Source organism: Natrix helvetica (assembly GCF_964273705.1).
Source record: "Natrix helvetica genome assembly, chromosome: 3".
Classification (NCBI taxonomy): Eukaryota; Metazoa; Chordata; class Lepidosauria; order Squamata; family Natricidae; genus Natrix; species Natrix helvetica.
This window is the reverse complement of record NC_138549.1, coordinates 98,973,439-98,994,202: the sequence shown is the minus strand read 5'-3', so window position 1 is coordinate 98,994,202 and position 20,764 is coordinate 98,973,439. Positions and strand designations below refer to the sequence as shown.

Here is a 20,764-nt window from a genome sequence, read left to right as displayed (position 1 = left end):
GCCAGTTGCCAAGCATCTGAATTTTGATCAATTGATCATGGGGATGCTGCAAATGTTGTAACAGTGAAAAACAGCCAGAAGCCACTTTTTTCAGTGCTGTTGTAACTTTGAACGGTCACTAAATGAACTGTTGTTAGTCAAGGACTACCTGTACTACAGTTCACATAGCTTGGTGCCATACCACTGTCTCTCTGCTCTCTTTAAAATGAGAGGAGTAATCATTTTATTTTTGTTATATTGGTGCAATAGCATTGTCACTGTGTTATTTTGCGCATGTTTCATAATACGTCACACATTCTTGTACTTTCCTTCTGATCTTCCGTTTGCCTGCCAGAGGAGGTGGGCAACAACAGCTCTTGCCAAAATGTAACATTTGGATAGTAAGATTTATTTTATTTCATATTAAAGTTCGTTTTCATTAGAACATGTTCTCGGGTTTTATTTTCTGCTTATTCAGAGATATGCTTCTTGGAAGGGCTGACGATCCGCACCTCGTTAATCGAAGGTGGGGGGAAACTTCCCCTCCTTCACAAGCATAGAGAGGACTCAGGATGACACAGGCTTGTGACTCAAGATGGTGTAGATCTTTGTGTTTTGTGCATTGTCAGGTGGAGGAAGCAGTTGTCAACTGTGCCATGGAACTCAAAATGGCCTCATCACAAACTATTGTTGTCACTGGGATATTCTCAGGCCTCTTCGTAGGGACCCTGGGGGAGAAGTGCCATGTGGAAATACCTTAAAAATGAGTCTCAGTGATATGGATGGTTGGAAGTTTGGCTTAAATTCAGTAAAAAGTGTAATTGAGAAATGTTGTGCATCGAGCATGAAGTATTCACTGATATTATTGCAATACTTCCTACGTCACTGGGACATCATTCTTACTGTGATTTGTTTTTTATATATTCCAAAATTAGTGATGATAATAACGTATAAGTATCATTTGATTTAATTTGCGCCTTAATTTTAGAAGAATCTTTAAAATTATGTGTGTAAAGCTAAAACAAGTCAATTATTCTCTTAATTCGTGTCCTTTCTTAATTTTCTTCCCAAATAAAGGCTCTGAGTTCTGTTAGAGTTTTATTCTGCCCGTGTGATCAAGAGACATATTCAGAAATGTTTGGAGGGACCTCTTATAGCAGAGCACGTGGAATAATAAATTAATCTGCAAATTAAGTTGTGTATCGAATCCTATTCCAGGAGTCACTCAACAGTAGATCACAATGGCAATAGAAATAACTTCATAAGTTTCTGTTAGACAGAAAAGGAAACTAATTCCTTGTATAAAGGATTTTCTGCAGCCATTACATGATGCAGATAGAGTATGCATATGAATTGGAGCACTGTTCTTTTAGTGATAAGCCTCTAAACCCAAAAAGCTCTAAGACGGATAGGATGTTGAAAGTTTGTTTATTATGTGGACTCTTTGTATAATACTAAAACAAAGAGGAGCTGAGATACTAGCCAACTAATGTATAATAAAAAAGATGACAATTTATTTGTTTCATAGTGTAAAAATTTGTTTTGTAGTATGTAATTTATTGATTTGCTGCTAAATTCAAGGCTTTTAGTACACATTTTTGCTTTACAGAAAAGGCAGATGTTCTCCTACTTCGTGCTGGTTTGCCATCCCATTTTCACCTCCAGCTCTCAGACGTAGAGTTCCATGAAATTATTGGCTCAGGTAAAGGCAAGTGGAAAATATGTTCATTTTAACATATGTACACATATACTTATCAGTGTGTTCTTAATCTGTTGCAGGATCATTTGGAAAGGTGTACAAAGGAAGGTGCAGAAATAAAATAGTTGCAATCAAACGGTAATAGTATCTTCTATTCAGTTATTTCATTAATGAATCATGATTTTGAAATTGCACCCTTAAAGCTTATATCTACACACACACACACACACACAAATATATGTATTCTTTTTTTTTCTTTATCAGTTACCGAGCCAATACATATTGCTCTAAATCAGATGTCGATATGTTTTGCCGTGAAGTTTCCATTCTGTGCCGACTCAATCATCCTTGTGTTATCCAATTTGTTGGTGCTTGCTTGGACGATCCAAGTCAGTTTGCCATAGTCACTCAATATATATCTGGAGGATCTCTCTTTTCACTGTTGCATGAGCAAAAAAGGTAAATTGACCTACATCAAGTAAGTAGCTACTCACATCCATGTTAATTAAGGCAGAGTGGATTGGCCAGAGGTCCATACTCAAGGAGAGCTACTTGCATGGGTTCCATGAACTTGCCCAAAGCCCACAATGACCCTATCTATAGTTAGCTATCTATAATCAAAGTACACTCAGGCCTTTAGTGATCCAATGGAAAAGGAAAGAAGAAGAAAAGGGATGAGGCAATGAAGAAAGGACTGCAGAAGGAGGGAAAAAGAAGTGGTAAGTTACACTGGTATGAAAAAAAGTGAGAGAAAAGTAAAATGTACAGTGCAAAAGTATAGGCAGAACTAGCAGCTTAGAAAATAGAGTAAGTCAAGACCATGAGGCGGTTCCATGTTACAACAGAGAGCTATAAAATAGACAGGGTGACATTCCTTAGAAGCAGTGACATTGTCAAGCAGAGTTCAGGAAACTATAGAGTCAGCAAAAAATTATCCTTAAAACTTGAGCTATGGTTTCAAGTTTCCTCTATTTGATTACCACTACTTAAAAATTCCTAGTGATCATATCTTTCTGATTCTAAGAGTATCTATAGAAATGAAGTACCATATTTTTCAGACTATAAGATGCACTTCCCTCCCCCCAAAAAGTGTGTAGAAACGTTTGTGCATCTTATAGAAGGAATATTGCTGAAGCTCTCTCCACCTGCTGGCCTCCAATCTTTGGCCTCTCCATCCCAGCAATTTGCTTCCTTGCAGCAAACAGCAAACAGCCTGGTTTGCTTTAGCACAGCATGATTTAGCACAAGCAGCTGATTGGCGGTTGGAGTGGCCTCCCGGAATACCGACAATCAGCTGTTCTAGGCTGTGTGGATTGCCACCATCTATTGCTGCCTCCAGGTGCCCCATTTTTGGCCTCCGTGCATCCTGTTTTGGGGCCTCCATGCATCCCATTTTCTGTGCACCTGTTTGCCGGCGAATGGGATGAAAATGGCCAAAAATGGGGCACGTGGAGGCTGAAAACAGGATGTGTGGAGGCCACAAATGGGGCACATGAAGGCGGTGATCTCCATAGCCTGAATCTTAAGCAAATGTGTTTCTACATTTGCCCATCTATTCTCTCCATATTGATTAATAGATATGTTTGCTGTCTGATTTTGCTCTCTGTCTCGGAAACATTACAATTAAATACAGGAAAGGATTATGCATAACGATTGGGTTTAGGCTTCCTCCATGAAAATAACAAATCTATTCCTTTTACGCCTGCCTCAGGGGAGCTTCCATTTATCATGAGATTAGTAAGGCACGAGCATAAATTCCAGGAACAACATGAATTGTAACAAGTAGCAAGGTGGGCAAATAATGAGATCATGAGATCATTTCACAAATGATGCTACTTACATCCTTGCATCAGACACTGTGCCTTGACTGGCACAAATTACATAATTGCATTCTTTTAACAATACACCTGTCATCATTTTGACATCCTAGTAGTAATGAATGTTCACGCTCATCATGAGATATGTTCTACCTTGTCTTTTCCACCATGTTTTTCTAAAGATTATTGGACCATCAAATCTATCATTGGAAGATATTAGAAGAGTAGATAGAATAATAGGTAAATGAATAACTTACCTAAGTTCTAATTAAGAACAAACCTATTGCAAATTAGAGATAATTTTTCATTTTAAATTGCTTGGAGAGACAAATTGATTTGCTTATGACAAATACTAGTTATCAATTTACTTACTAATCAGGAGGTCTGACAAATTCATTTCACCTGTCTCTAATTTGATGAAGGCAAATCTTTTTTTTTCATTGCAGAAATCTCGACTTGCAGTCCAAATTAATCATTGCAGTGGATGTTGCTAAAGGTATGGAGTATCTTCACAATCTTACCCAGCCAATTATACATCGTGACTTAAACAGGTACATTGCTGTTGATGATGCTGAAATCATTAAGCATAATTCTGAAATGTATGTCTGTATGATGGCAATATCTTCAAGAGTCAAATGCTGAAGCTTTCATCTGAAGATTGAAGCACTTTCATAACTGAACCTATAATGCTTTCAAAACTGACCAATGTTGTCTCAGAAAAAGGACAATTTGTTAACAATGGCCTGAAGAGATTTAAAGAGTACCTGGAAATGCACATTCAGGTGAAGTTTAAAAAAATGTCAAGCGCCAGGGGAATCAGGAGATTCAGGCAGTTCAAATGAGTATAAACATTTACTGCAAGCTTAAGCTCTCTACAAAAATCTGAACTACTAACAGTCAAGGAAAATGAGCGGGAATAAGAAAGCATTCGAGGTGGCTGAACTTAGATCTCTTGCAGGTGTGCAGGGACTCTTGACTAATGACATGTTTGACCCCTTCCCCTTCATCTCATACAAAAAAAATGGGGAATACCAACCTTACATATTCAAATTTTCCCTTTAAATGAAATAAAGATCATAGCTCCGGCATTTTTGGTGAATATGTCAGTTCTAAGAATTCCAAAATGAAGAACTGAACATTATGTAATACATAGTCCTATAGTCCCATGGACAAAATCCATGGCATCCTCTTTATCCGCCACTCTTTATGATTATTTGCATCAAAGATTGAAAGAAGTGTAATGACTTGAGTAGCACTGAGGAGACCAACAAACTGGTCTTATTGTATTCTCTCTCATTCTGCACAAGAGGAACTCTTTAGAAATGGAAAAGAGTAAAAATATACTTAGGTATCTCTTCTCAGCTCTGCCCTGTTGGCCTTCAGGGCATTTGGTCAGAGTAACAGTTCTGCCTAATTGTATTTTGTTTTCATCATGATTCCTTTACCAAAAAGTATAGGAGAAACCAGCAGGGAGAAAATGTGATATAAATAGTCCGTCGCCATTCTCATTACATGTCTCTGAGTGCAGGTGACTAGGAAACAGGGGTGGCATTCAGTCAGATCAGACGGGTTCGGGCAAACCAGATGCTAATTTTACATCTGGTTTGCCAAACCAGTAGTTGCAAGGACTGACTGTCCCCGCCCACCCTGCCTCTCCCATGAGTCTTCACATGGCCCATTTTGGATGCCAGACAAGTGCAAGGCCCACGCAGAGGCTCTGGGAGGTTGAAGAAGGGGCCTCCCAGAAGTTCAGAAAGTCTGCAAATGGGCCTGTTTCCCACCTCCATAGGGCTTCCAGAGCCTGGGGGAGGCTGTTTTCACCCTCCCGGAGTCTTGAGAAAAGCCTCCGGAGCCTGGGAAGGGTAATAAATGGGTCTCCCGGAAGTTCCAGAAGTCCAGAAATGGGCTCATTTCCAGCCTCCGGAGGGCCTCCAGAGCCCAGGGGAGGCTGTTTTCACCCTCCCGGAGGCTCAACAAAAGTATCTGGAACCTGGGGAGGGCAGAAACACTCCCCCCCCGCTGTGGCACAGGAGGCCAAGTAGGCCACACCCACCATGGCCATGCCCACCCAGCAACCGAGCAGAGAACCATTTGCTAAAAATTTTCAAACCCACCGCTGCTAGGAACAGAAGGCAGGTAGAGCAATAGAAAGCCAACAACTTGTAGGAAGTATATATAAAGGTTGAAGAAAGGAATCAAATCTGTTTATCTCCTATTGGGATGTAACTCACTCAGCATCGGGAGATAATTGATCCCTTTAAATTTCTTCAAGCAGACGAAGCCTGTCCCTTAGCCTTTGATGGCGAAGTCTTATGCTTGTGGCTTAATAGTTGTATAAATACTTTTGATGTCTCTTATCCTTTCTTGATGGCATGCTCTGCCAATTATTTCAGGGGCGGGGGGAATGAAGTAACCCACTGACTTGGAAGTAATCTTCCCTAGCTCATTTCTTAAAACAGCCTGCAACTTTTGAGTTTCATTGTAATAATTAATTCCTAATTTGAAAGACATCAACTGTCTCTCATGCTTGAGATAATTTTGGAAGTAATTAATTCATCCATCCTGATTTATTAACTCAGTGGGAGTGCAGGTGATTATTATTAGAGCAGCCTACCAACCTGCTTTATATTTATTGAATCTGATATGTAAGGGAACCAAAATGTACTCTTTGCAAAGAAACAAAAATTTTGATTTTATGTTTTACTGATTTGCTCTTTTAAATTTTTTAAAAATAACGTTCTTCACTTTCAAAAGGTACATTTTTCCAAAATTAAAAATACTTTCCCTTCAGGCCACCTCAACTTGAATTAACTAAGATCAAACAAACATAATTAAATGAATAAAATGCTCTTCACAATCAAAGAGTTACTCATACTTGCAGAAGAAATTTGATAAAACTAGAAGTTCCCAGCAGTATCTGAGAAATACTGTTGTAGTCCTCGACTTACAACAGTTTGCTTAGTGACTGTTTAAAGTTACAACGGTGTTGAAAAAAAAGTGACTCATGGCCACTTTTCACACTTGCAACCATTTTGGCATCCCTAGAGTCATGTGATTTATATTCAGATGCTTGACAACTAACTCACATTTATGATGATTGCAGAATGCCGGGGTTATGTGATCACCTTCTCTCAAGCAAAGTCAGTGGAAAAATCAGATTCAGTTAACAATCCTGATACTAATTTAACAACTGAAGTGATTCACTTAACAAAGGTAGCAAGAAAAGTTGTAAAATGCGGCAAAGCTAACTTAAAAATTTCTCATTTGGCAACATAAATCAATTGTGGTCGTAAGTTGAGGACTACCTGTACTTGGTAGGACTACCTGGACGGGGTGGAATTGAAGAAATTGGAGATGAATAATTCATTCAGGAAGATATCCAAAACCTCAGGCTAGACTTTTCTGAACAAAGAACAGAGAAATTCACTTTTGTAGCTACTCCCTGGATCATTCTTAGGTCTGCCATTATATATAAACTGAATAGATCAGTTGCGGCCTCCATTTTGTATTATACAAATGTGTGTGTGTGTGTGTATGTATGTATGTATGTATGTGTATATATGTATGTGTGTGTATGTATATATATATATATATATATATATATATATATATATATATATATATATATATATATATATATATATATATATATATATAGTCAGATTATTAGAACTACCCCTTTGCTGTGACATTATAATAATTATTTTGTGTACATTTTTGTCTCATGTCTGGAGATGAACTCAGTGGAAGCTCCATAGGAAAGCTCATGGTATTTTAAATTAGGGCTGCATACACTTACTACTGATATTTGATACTAAACTCAAACTTATATTTGCTTGCCATGTGTATATGAGAAAGAATATTGCTTCGAACAAATTCACTGGTTGAGATAAATAATAAACAAAATGGTATTATAGGACCTTTCCCCTCTTTCAACAGCCTGTCATCTTTGACTATTAATCTGTAGCAAGCTCAAAGCTTTGCAATACGTTTAGCTGCATGGAAAGATTCCAGGGCTAGTAGCTCCTTTGTCAGGGAATGAAATGGGATTTATCTCTTGAAGCTTTGTGCAGAAACAGAAATGCCTTGCATTTCTAGGCTGCGTAGTAGTGACAGTGGCTGACAATAGCCGTTCAGGTTCCTATATCCACAGAGTATTAAGAATGGTGTAGTGTATTTCATTACATGTTAAGATCAATATGAGACTTCCATTCTGTTTTTAGCTTAAATCTGTTGTATGTATGCCAGCACTTCTCGGAAGATAGGAGAACAAAAATGGAAAGTCAGCTCTCTAGGGATATGATAAAAATAATCATCATGTCTGCATAGTTGCATAGAAGACTAGAGGCTGACGTGATGTAGACCCAATGGCAGGATTATTAACTTTTTTTACTTACATGTGTTTAATGATTCCCAAAGCAAATTGCAAAATGAAGGTTTACTTGGCACACAATTGCCTTCTTTTGCTATTACGTCTGAATATAAATTCTTAATACTATTTATTTTTTTTATTTAAGATATGGTAAGAATATGACAAAGGAAAAATAAATACATCCACACAATCCATGTAATTATGTACGAAGTTGCCCATATTCTGTAGCATCCCTTAAGCTACACGTGGTGCTCTCTGGGTGATGCTAATTGGATGCCAGCAATCAGATAAAGCCATACTGGCCTCCTTGGCCTCATGGCCACGACAAACAGAAGAGTGTCTATAATTAATATCAGTAAAAAATATGCAGAGATGTGTCCTAGACCTCACTTAATATGTCTCTATCTTCTCTGCATTAAATCAAGTGGTCCATCACAAGCTTCTATTGATATTCATATAAACACTCAGATAAAGCTATTAAATTCTAGCTATCCCATAATATATGCAAGTAGAAGCTTCCTGCAGTAATAGAGCAAGTTTCAACATATTGCAAGTATAGTAGTGAGCACACTAATCATGGTTCTCCTACTGCAGTATTATTGGGTCATATATTGATTCCTACTAGCTTATTTTAGATCCACCAAGAGAGCAACTTAAATCTAGGCTTGCTGGCTTCTTCGTTTATTTAAGAAAATTTATATAGCTGCCAATTTTAATATGAAATCTGGGAAAGCAAACAAATGTTTATTAAAAACAATTTAATAAAACCTTTACAAATCAAGCAAAAAACCAGAATAAAGTATCCAAGGAACCGTATAGCATTGTCAGCTAAGCTCCTGTTTGGGCCTTATTTAATATCCTGGTCCAGGACCTAGAAGAAAAGTCAACTCTTCACAGTCTTCTGGAAGGGCAGGAGGAGGAGGATCTCATAGAGGAGGCTGTTCCACAGGAGCAGCATGGCACCATGCAGAAAAGGCATGACTCTATATTCCTCAAGATAACTTTGCCATGATGTAGAAAAAATGTGGAGAGTCTAGAAAGAGTGCAGAGAAGAGCAACAAAGATGATTAGGGGACTGGAGACTAAAACATATGAAGAACGGTTGCAGGAACCGGGTATGTTTAGTTTAAGAGAAAGAAGGACTAGGAGAGACATGGTAGCAGTCTTCCAATATCTCAGGGGTTGCCTCAAAGAAGAGGGAGTCAAACTATTCTCCAAGGCACCTCATGGTAGGACAAGAAGCAATGGATGGAAACTAATCAAGGAGAGAAGCAACTTAGAACTGAGGAGGAATTTCCTGACAGTTAGAACAATTAATCAGTGGAAGAGCTTGCCTCCAGAAGTTGTGAATGCCCCAACACTGGAAGTCTTTAAGAAGATGTTGGATAGCTATTTGTCTGAAACGGTATAGGATTTCCTGCCTAGGCAGGGGGTTGGACTAGAAGACCTCCAAGGTCCCTTCCAACTCTACTATTGTATTGTATTATTTAATGGAGGAGCCTTGTGCACACCTGTGTGTCAAATTTAATGGGACAGGCAGAGATTTTTGGAGATAGGTGGTCCCTCCAAGTAACCTGGGCTGCAGAGCTTTGAAGGCGATACCAAAACCTTGAATTGTATCCAGAAGCATATTGGAACCAAATGTCATTTGTGCAACAGCAGTGTAACCCAAATGAACAGGGCAAGTTTAAAACTATAGCTGTTACTGCAATTTGCTAAAGCTTTCAAGTATTTTTGAGGACATCCCGACATGGCGCACAATGCAGTAATCCAATTGGAGTGTGACTCTGATCATGGTCTCCTAATCTAGGAGCAGGTACTTAGGATTTGTTCAAAAAAAACCCTGCTTTTTGAAGACTCCAAAACTGTGCAGCACCTCTGTCTGGAGGAGTGTTCTCCCATTACATCTAGGGTAGCAGTCCCCAGCCTTTCCGGCTCTGTGGACCGATGACGGTAGTGTTGGAGGGGAGATGGAATGGTTTTGCACACACTGATTGTGCAAATGCAATTTTGCATGCTCGTGCACTTGCCCACTGCTTGCACAGCTAAGTAGCAGGTGCCAGCCTTGGGGTTGGGGACCCCTGATTTAGGGTACTCAAAACCCCAAAGACACTCAGTCTTAACAGCTTGTTTATTCCCCATCCAAACCGTCATAATCTGCAGGAACTGAGTAAGCACCTAGACAGCATCACTTGTCCAGCCAAGGGTGGATTGGTATAATTGAATATCATCAGCATACTGATATTTCACTCTGTGCTGATGGATGACTTCACCCATTGGTTTCATGTTAAATGTTCTAATATGTTATAAATTTTTTTGTTAAATAGGAGCGGTGTAGAGTCCAATCCAGAGGTACCATACATAGAAGGAGCCTAGAACTAGACCTCTCCCCCATACCAGCACTGAATAAAACTAATCTCAGAGAAAGGAGGAATGCCATCACAAAACAGTGACAATTATCTGATGTGTGTATGTGTGCGTGCCTGCATATGTGTGTGTGTGTAAATATTTGCATATATAAATTTATGTGTATCTGTGTTCGTCTATAGGAATACTCTTCTTTTAGAGAAATGCTTAATAAATGGCAGTATTCTGAAACATACGAACCTGGACTTCAAATATAACTAATGGCTGGTGCAGTAGAGGAGGATCAGTGTCAGGAGACCCAAATCTGCATTCCCAAGAACAGCCTTTTGTAACTAATTATAGTTCATTAATCAAATAAAGTGGAAAACCTGTCATTAAGCTTTTGAATAACCATTTCTCAACAATTCATAACTAGACTTCCTGCACCTGACAGGGAAAATAGGAGCTGTGTTAAGTATTTATTGTAATATAAAATATGCAGTGGATGCTACCTGTGAAGTCCTTACAAGACTTAAAAGAAAGTGCCGTTACCTTTCAACATGCCTGCAAGATCCTCAGATTTCCTTAGCAAGAAACAGTAATGAATCAGACAATAATGATAGTGAGGATTACTTTCTTGCTTTATACACTGACTCCTTTAAACTGAAATGTTCACGTGGTGCTTTTTTTTAAGTGTTGCTTTTATTATAAATATTAATTTTGTTCTATAAGTCATTGCTCTTAATTCAAATTATTGCCGTAGAAATTAAGACACACTCTCGTTGTCTAGTCCCATGGGAACCTCTAATTCTTTAGTCATCTCTTAACATCTGCATATCAAATTGATTTATTGATCTATACACCACTAAAACTCCCATTGTCATGAGGGCAATAATTTTGGAACAAAGGTACTTCAAATGGGCTAACTTACAGGATGTGTCCAAAATCTAGGATCCATGATTCCCAAAGGAATTAAAAGTGGGGAAGTTGTGGCTGCTTCAGTGCTATTATTTGCTACTTCACTGCTGGGCAGCTCTTGCTATGGTGTGATCTTCATGTTCAATGTTCCACGACAGTTTCCCAGACAGTCTTGTAGTCCCTTGCTTTTTCCCCCACATAGTTGCAAGGAATTGACTCATAATGTGGCTCTTAAAGAAGCAATAATGTTTAAGGTACACGAAGAAAGACCTGGATATTTTTATTGCTTTAAATGCACCTTCTAAGTACACAGACATTCACACGTTATATCCAGGAGTAGTATTTACTTACCTTCTCTACCGGTTCGCAAACGTGAGCATGTGAGGCAAATGATCAGCCAGATTTAATCCCAAGAGCATTCAATTTGAAGATGAATATTCACAAAGTACCTTACTGGAAAACATGGTCTCTTTGGTAGGTGTATTGCTTACTTGCTACATATGGAATACCAAAAGCATGGGCAATGTGATGGAATGTGGTAGGCTGGATTCCCAGGAGGCAGCAGATACATTCCAATGGAATAAGAGACAGTTAAATCCAGATATTTTATGTGAGACAATGAGGGTGAAAGCAGGTCCTCCCCAATAGTTCTCAATGTATATGGCATATGCAGATAGTGGAGTGCTTAGTCTGGCAAGATTCTGCCTATAGGTGTGGAAACAATAAAGACATCAGCTTGGAAGAATTACCCACCAAGTATTTTTTTTTTGAGATAAAGTGGCTGTGCAGCTGAATAATGATATGGCAAGGACCACTTTAACGAAGTTCATGAAACTTTGCAAATGCAATCCATTTGCAAAAGCACAGTACTACATTGAATATTCTAAAACTCTATCTTGTACAATGATGCAATTTATGGTTAACCAAACTGTATTTTTAATGTAATGGAAGAGAGGAATCATTAAATATAGATGAAAATTATGTCATAATCAAATTGACATCTTGAATTAATTTTTAGTTTATATTTCAATTAAATAAACTTTAATTTTTATTCTGGCCACCCATGTTTTAGAGGATGACTTATTTGACAGACAAGTTGTGGTCTTTGGCACCAACAAAGTTGTACAGCTCTATCAAAAGAGTCTAATGATAAGTATTTTCCTTTCCTGTCAATGAAGAGGAACAATATAACTATAGGCAATTAATATTCACATTATTGAAGAAACATTGTTCCTTACCTTATACTTGATGAATTTGCCAATCAGGCAGTGTGCACAGACTGAATTAAATGGGCTTCTGCAGGTATACATTCATTCAATGTACATTCAAACGATTCCAGTGTAATTTTGTGGTCTTGATGTTATAGGATTTGAAAGCAAACAAACGCTGTTGATTTGTATCAACTTTTGAGAAAATTCCTCCTTTGTTAAGAGAACGTAGGGTAATAAAAGCACCATAATAAAAAGAAAGACACTGTAGCATATCAGTCTTATTTTAAAGTATAACAGTTGAGTATGTCAAGACCTAGCTTTCTTCATTACTAAGCCTCATTTATGGGTCTAACGATTTGTAAAAGTTTATAAGAACTGGCTTGGAGATTCAGATAAAAAGAGTCTGTTGAAACTCTGTAGTAATGGGTACAGGTGTCTGCAACTCTTTGTTACACATATAAAAAAATCCTCTCATAAAATCTTAAAATAGCAGTTGCCTTTCATTAAAGCTTTAGTGTATTAAGGTTAGAAGGATCTTTTACTGACCCCATTTCTTTGGAGAAGAAAAACACATTTAATAGGCATTGCCTGTCTCTTGCCCTGAAAGATGCAGTGTCTGGCAGACTGAAGAACTACTGGATTTTGTAAAGGAGAAGATTGATTACATGCGTCTTCTAATTCTTTTTCTAATTCTTTTTTTCTTTCCACTGTTTTCATAAAAGTAATGGGAAAGGGTATTCTTGACCCATCTTCAGATGGGATGGCTTGAAGAGCAAGACAATTTCGTATTGAATCTGATGAACTCTTTATTAACCCCTGTCTGGGCTGGGCTGAATTCCCCCCCCCCCTTATCTTTCCTGAATGGGAGACTGGAGAATCTACTTTTCTCTGCATTCTTTTCCAAAGCTTATAGTGCATCAAAGCTACAATGGTATTAGAGAGGCTTCTTATAGCTCTGTTTCTATTGGTTAGGGTAGCTATTTTCTTCCTAGATATGAATGAAAGTGATAAAAAAAATGGGGAGAATTGTAATACAGATGAAAGTGGCTGACTGAAATATATTAATGAGAAATAAATATGCCTTTGCAATAATTGATGAGGCTGATTCTCAAACATATTGAGTCCAAAAAGATTCATAAAGAAGACCAAAACAAAATAAACATCTCATAGAGATTACTCCAAAAACTAATAAGGTATCTAATAACAATGTTTTTATCACTATGTCATATTCTGCTAAGGATATACTCCACATGAAGCAAAAAAAAAAAGTATATCCAGAGCAGGAATTGTGAGATATCTTTAACAGCAAAGGATAAAACATGCTTTAAGGATCTTACCAAAATGTTTAGTATTCATCTTTTCTCTCACAGTTTCCTTTTGGAATACAAGTGAATTAGTACTTGGATTGTCAGTGAAAAACCAAACTGTAGTACTCTGAATATTTTTAACTTTTAATATTTTAAATAAAACCTAATATTTTCTCTCAACGAGTGAGTGTATGCATGGGTCAGAATCATTCAACTTGTCATATTCAAATTATCTAAACATTTTGTTAAAAAAAAGAAGATAGGAAGCCAAAATTGGATGTATTGGAAACTGAAAGAATTCTTATTGCATGAAGCCATTAAACAATTTTACTGTTAGGTATATCATATTCTGTGGGTTTGGTTAACATGATGGAAAAATCTTGAAGGTATTGATTTCTGGAACTCCTAATTAGGGAAATTTAATTTTAACTGTTTCAAAAAGGCAAATGAAGTCCCAAGCTGAACATTTTTCCTTGTCATCTAAATAGTATACAGAAAATGTGTGTTTTGAAAAAGGCTATTGATATACTTTGCATTTTCCCTTTATCACAGATCCTCCTGCCAACTACTTCATTTCTTTCTTTTTAAATACTTTTCTCTCCTCTAAATCTTTTGGCTTGGACAATATTTTTGACAAATGTTGGATGAGAATTGCTGTGTGTACAGTCATGCTACTTTATTTTATAATGTGCTTTGCCTTTTGAACACACAATACAATAAGGGGATACATAAACCTTTTCATAACATAAACATACATTTTATAATGTAAAACCGTGTTTTGAACCCTGTAAAGTTATAATGTGGTCAAAAAATTTAGGGCATTACTTTCTGAATCTTTTGTCACAATCTTGGTTCCCGAATCCTGGTTCTAGGGAAATATTTTTGAAACTCTCAGCTATTTAATTATACATGGAAATTATGTGTGTGTGTGTGTGTGTGTGTGTGTGTGAGAGAGAGAGAGAGAGAGAGAGAGAGAGAGAGAGAGAGAGAGAGAGAGAGAAACAGACAGACAGACAGACAGAGATAGAATGAGAGAGACATTTTGTGCAGATAATGAGTGCATGCTATGATTTTCATATCTCTGTAAGACAAGATCCATTTTAAAGAAATGAACTACAAAATGGCATCACTCACAAATATTCAGTATTGTATAAAGCCACATTGCTTTAATGAATAAGGAAAGTGCCTGAGGGTTTATCTGCACTTCCAGGTAGAATGAGTAGAAGATGAGATTATCCAATCCTGCCATCCAAAAGTGATCCCTGTCTTATGCAACAAACTGGTACAGATCAGGAACTACTTCCGGATGGGAGGCCTGGATGACCTTGTCTTCTACAAATTCCACATCCCCTACTAGAATGACTATCCACATGGATTTTCCTATCATGCTTTCAAAGTTCTATTTTCCTGCTTCGTTTACCTCAAAAGCTGCTACCCATTTTGCCTGGGGCATATTTTTTCTTCTTGGTCAACCCCTGCACTTTGATCAACCACATCAAGGAACAGGGACATGTCTCAGCTGATTCAATGGTTGCTATGGTCTCCACTACCCTCCAGAGCTGGTCTTAACAATGGTGGTACAATAGCAAAGTTATTATAACACTTGTCTGGCATATAGAACATGGCTGGTTCAAAACCTGACTTTTAAAAAACAGCTGACAGACACAGCATTTCATCATTTCTCCTCTCACTGGATGTGTACATAAAGTCATTAAAGAAATGATGAAATGGTACACTGGTTGTCTTATTAAAAAGAAAAGATAGGAAAGTCCAGTGGCAAGAGAGGTCGCCCAGGGGGGGGGAAATAATAATAAAAGTTTTCCTGTGTTTTAAACAGACAACGTTCTGTCTACAAAACAAATTTATAACCACTATATAGGACTATTTCTGAAAGGCATCAGAGACCTACAGAGTGGAAGAAAGGAATTTTTTATTTTTTATGCTTGTATATAGATGCTTTTTAATACTTGAATGGTATATAAATATAATTTAATTTTGGATTTATATTTGGGTGTATGCATGTATATTTGCAATTCTGCATATTTCTGTTGACAGAATATCCCAATATACATAAGCCTTTTCTCAAACTGGCTCAGAGTCAGTTGGCATTAGTACTGTACAGGTCAGGAGCAGTGCAGGAGCAAATATTTCCTTTATGAAAATAAAAATAAAAATCAGTGCTTACTCCATTTGGAGAACGTCTTTTATAGATATACTGAATATTGTAGGGTCTTCTCCATGAGTGCATTTATACATGAGCTAAATCATATATATATATGGAAAATGGGAATGGGAAAAATGAGGTATTGCTTGATGCCAGATGTGCTGATTGTTCATTTAATGTTAACCCACACATTAGAATCCAACAACCTGTGACTGGATTAGAACCAGATTTTCAAGTTGAGAGGGCTGCGTATAACATCCACATACAGCAATCCTGCTTCAGCTGAAGATAGTCAAGCTAGCACGCTTTTTTATTTTGGTTTAAGCAAGTGAAAATATTTCTCGCTAAATCTCAGTGCAGCAAAAATGGATTTCAAAAGCTGCTGCCGGGATGACTTTGAAGTCAACCTTCACTGGGACAAAGAAGATTGTTGGATAGTACCAAACTGTTGGATTCTTTTCAGATAAACAGAGAGCACTTGAAAAATGGAGAATTGAGATTACCTATGACAGTGAGGAGGTTCTTAGGCATAATATTTCTTGTCTATATGAGAAGCCCTAGTGTTTTGTGCTAATGGTCATTGCACCTCATACCTTGTCTAATCAAGCGCACACATTGAAGTAGACCAATGGATGCTGGCTGAACATTTTTCATTAATACATTTTACTGACAGCTATTTGAGAGCTATCATATAGCAATCTAGACTAAGGATAGTTGGCTACCTTATCTTCCTGAACTGCTTCATTGATAACATTATGAAATATACCATCAAGACATTCAGAAAGGACAAAGATTTAGGTATTTCGTCTAACTAAGAAAAAAAAATCCAGTTTCCCCATGAAAATTATCTAGCAAAATTTAAATCAAAGGAAAAATAAAACTTTTACCAATATAACTGGGTTGTTGTTTTTTTTTAGAAAAAAGGGTTTTCATTATTACAAGGGTTTTTTAAAATTTAATTTATAAATGAAATTAAAAAATATATTATAACACCAACAGGAAGACAAAAGAGATATGATTAGTTATACAGCAAATTAAAAAAATATTATTAAAATAAATGTGAAAAAAATAAAACCATTAATCAAAGAGAGAGAGAAATTCCACATAATAAAAAATAATAATTTAATGCATAAATTTATTGAGTTAGATTATATACAAACATATTGCTTCATCATGTTATTCTTAAAATATAGAGACCTTATAAAGAAAAATAATTCATAACCTGGATTCATTCCTTAAAGTCAGGAGAATACATTAATTTCCATTTAAATAAAATTATCCGCTTTAAGTAAAATTATCTGAGCCCCAGGTTCAAGAGACCCAAAGCAACAATTCAAGCTTCAAGCACTTTTCTTGAAGCAACAGTTCCGTATTTTAGTAATATAGTTCAAGACGTTATTGAGTACGATATTTCTTCTCAAAATCGTTCTCATATGTTTAATGATTGGAAACAAAAATGAGGCCGTAGCCAGACATAGTCATATGAATTAAGGAACTTTTAAATTTCTTAACAATTCAACACACAGAAAATCACTACATTCATTTTTTAAAACATATCTTCAAGGAATCCATTAAATATTAAATCATTTATAATGATTTAATTTATTTTTAAATCATAAGAATTATATTTTACATTTCTTAATATTTTGACTCAGTGATTTTCTAAAACTGGGTAAAGTATTCCAATTCTTCATTCCACAATTCAGAGGAGTAATTTATATTATTTTTCATATTATTTTTTTAGTTCCTTTGAAAATTCAGTTGATGGTTTCTATGCAAATGCTGCCTGTCTTGGTATCCTGGAGATACCTTGAAGGTTGCTAGAGTGTCTGGATAATATTGTTGGTTTATTGTGTGCTTCAATTGTACATACTGTATTTCCCTTTCAATCTATAATCTATCAAAGTATTTAAAAGAATTATTAGAAATTAGGTAATTTAACATTGGAGATCTTTTTTAGCCCAAGCACTCAGTAAAAATCTTTGTCATTACTGCAAAATTTTATAATTTGGGCTGAAAACATAGAACTTTCAATGCTGAAAACAAAGACAATTATTTAATGCATCTGAACCTTAAAACTTGCCAAGAAATATAACATATTTTCCATATAGTTCTAAAAAGAATATTTATTAACTGTCTTATTCCAATATATTTGTACACATCAAAGTAAAAACTCAGTGATTTATTTGAAAAATTGGTAGGCTGAGGCCACCATTATCATATAGAAACTTTAATCTGGCCACAAATATTTCAGTGTTTTAACCTACAAATTTTTTTTTCTCATTAACTTACTCGTCTCTGTAAAATAACTAAAAGGGATTAACATTTGGAATCCCTCTTAAAACATACATTAATCTCAATGTAAGATTCATTTTGATCATATTAATTTTGCCCCAAAGTGATAATGGAAGTTTTAACGCTGATTTATAACTATTGAAATTGCAGTTATACATATATAAGGATAATCTTCTTCATAAAAATAACCATAATGTCCTTAACATATAAGAAATTATTCTGTATCATAAGACCCGCTAATAGAGGAATCCAATGGTTCAGAAACCAAATTGAAAAGGAGACAAGGGACACTTGTAATGGTGGTACAGTATAAGTCAAGAGACAATTCTATTCAAAATAACTCTATAACCAGTTTTGCAATTACTAGTGAAATTTGGAGTCCCTTTTGATTCATTAATGGAATGATGAAAAGAGAACGAAAGGAATATGTATCTTTTTTTCTTAAACCAGAATAAAATATATAAAGTATATATATAAAAATTGAATCACAACAACCCAAGTGAAATAATTGTTCTTCATAATACCACAAAATGTTTCAGTAATGGTGCTGTTATGATGAACAAGTTCATCCCAAACACCATTTCCATTCACTGATTCCTGTAACCAAGCTAATCAGTATTTATGATCAAATTTGCCTATTTATTTCTTATCCAGTCAACCTCTATATATATTTTTAAAAAAATATGTAGCTCCACAAAACCATTAATTCCATTTCTATAGTCCAAATGCTGAAGAAAAGAAAGTGACCTTCCATGAAGGCATTTTTTCAGATAATTTCCCCTTTCAGCACTTCGCTCTACCTTAAAGTATTTTAAAATGGGCCTGTCTCTGACTGAATAGATGACAAAGTGTGGCTCACAGTGCAATTGCATTTCACTGGGCCTCTGACTGATGCACTAGCCAGGAGAGTTAAAATATGTTGCTGTTTGACTTTCATTCCATCTGTACAAACTCAGCATTAAATCACTGCCAACAATAGAGATGTTGCAGGGCAAACTGGACCATTGGGATTCTATTTTCTCAGGCAGTAAATAATATTTAGACTCCCATCTTTCACAAAAGGCCAATGAAATGAGGTGTCCGAGGATCAGCTATAAACACATTCATTTCTGAGTACTTGCCAATAGAGCGCGCGTGATGAAAGAAATACAATTAATAGAGTGAAAGATGCCAAAAAGAGCCAGAGGATGATATAGAAGTGTGACAGCCGTGTTAATTAAATGACCCAGTTTTTATGATAGGCAGTGCAGTGGAGGTGCAAAACTAGTACTTACAATCAGCAATGAGATGGAAACCATTCACGTGAAACTAAGATGGGTGTATCTGTTGCTAAGTGTCTCACCTACCAATGGAGATGATGTTGAATTTGTTTTCAGTGGTACAAGATGTCTTTCTGAGAATTAGCCTTTCTGTCATAGGAAATTATCCCTGTTGTATCAAACTATTTAAAATTAGAATGCTTTCTTTGGCCAAGTATGATTAGACACCTAAGGAATTTGTCTCCAATACAGAAGGTCTTAGTGTACATGCAAAGCAACAGACTAATGATAATCATACAACCATACAACATGTGCATGTAGAGACATGACAGTACTGTGAGATTAGGTGTTCAGCAGAGGGGATGGCACAAAGGAAAAAATTGTCCCTGTGTCTAGATATTTTGGTATTTAATGCCCTATAGTGGCATCCTGAGGGGAGGAGTTGAAACAGCCTATATCCTGAATATGAGAGTAATTATTTTCTCAGCCCTCCTTTTGATCCACACAATATACGGGTCTTCTGTGGAAGGCAGATTGGTTGCAACTGTTTTTTTCTGCAGTCCTAACTATCCATTGGAGTATATCCTGTTTAGTTGCTGTACTAAACCAGACAACTATAGAAGCACAAATGACAGACTTAATGATTCCTGTGTAGAACTGTAACAAAAGCTCCTGGGGCAGAATGAACTTCCTACGTTGAGCAGTAAGAACATGCTTTGTTGCGCCTTTTAAATGATGGTTTTAATGTTAGGTGTCCATTTCAAATCCTGGAAAACTATAGAACCCAGAAACGTGAAGGATTCTACGGATGAAACTGCTGATTTGACTATTACTGATTTGACTATTTAGTCCCATCTTATTGATATCCTGGGCTAAGCAGCTACTTGGGTCTTCGGATTTTGTAGCCAAATCTACAGATACCAGAAACTGCATACTGAAACTGTCAAGTTTCAGTATGCGAAACAAGTACGATAGCATTATGTATGATTGCAATTTATAAATTAGATTTGGCAAGATGGAAAATAATAGGAGAAACTGAGCAATTACAAACTTCCTACAGTCTTGGGACTAGTGTCATGACTCCCTTGGATTTCATGGAGGATAAGGATGAAGAATGAAATTAACAGTAATGACAGCTCCTTTGATGTAAGGACTGGGAGAAATTGTTTCCTTTATCTAATAATGCAAATTTGCCTAATTTTGCATTATCAAACTAATACACAAGCTGAAATTTAATTAAGGTTTGCATTTTCTCCAAATTTTACAGGACAATGTACTGTAACTATTGTTAGATACTTGTTCTAACTACAGTGGTTTCCACCAAGGTCCTCTGTTCTAGGTTTAATCCTATTGGTCAAAGGGTCTGACAGCTCCCTACAAAAGGGCTGCTGTCAGAC

At 36.5% G+C, this 20,764-nt stretch overlaps 1 protein-coding gene across 1 annotated transcript in view; it reads left to right on the top strand.

The window, feature by feature from the left end:
* The window catches only part of LOC309389177 (serine/threonine-protein kinase TNNI3K), a 239,013-nt gene that overhangs the window by 83,226 nt on the left and 135,023 nt on the right, over positions 1-20,764 (top strand). Inside the window, exons 14-17 of the mRNA XM_081947217.1 lie at positions 1,589-1,681; positions 1,759-1,816; positions 1,943-2,137; positions 3,942-4,046. Coding sequence (XP_081803343.1) covers positions 1,589-1,681; positions 1,759-1,816; positions 1,943-2,137; positions 3,942-4,046 — 451 coding nt within the window. The remainder of the gene's footprint in view (positions 1-1,588; positions 1,682-1,758; positions 1,817-1,942; positions 2,138-3,941; positions 4,047-20,764) is intronic.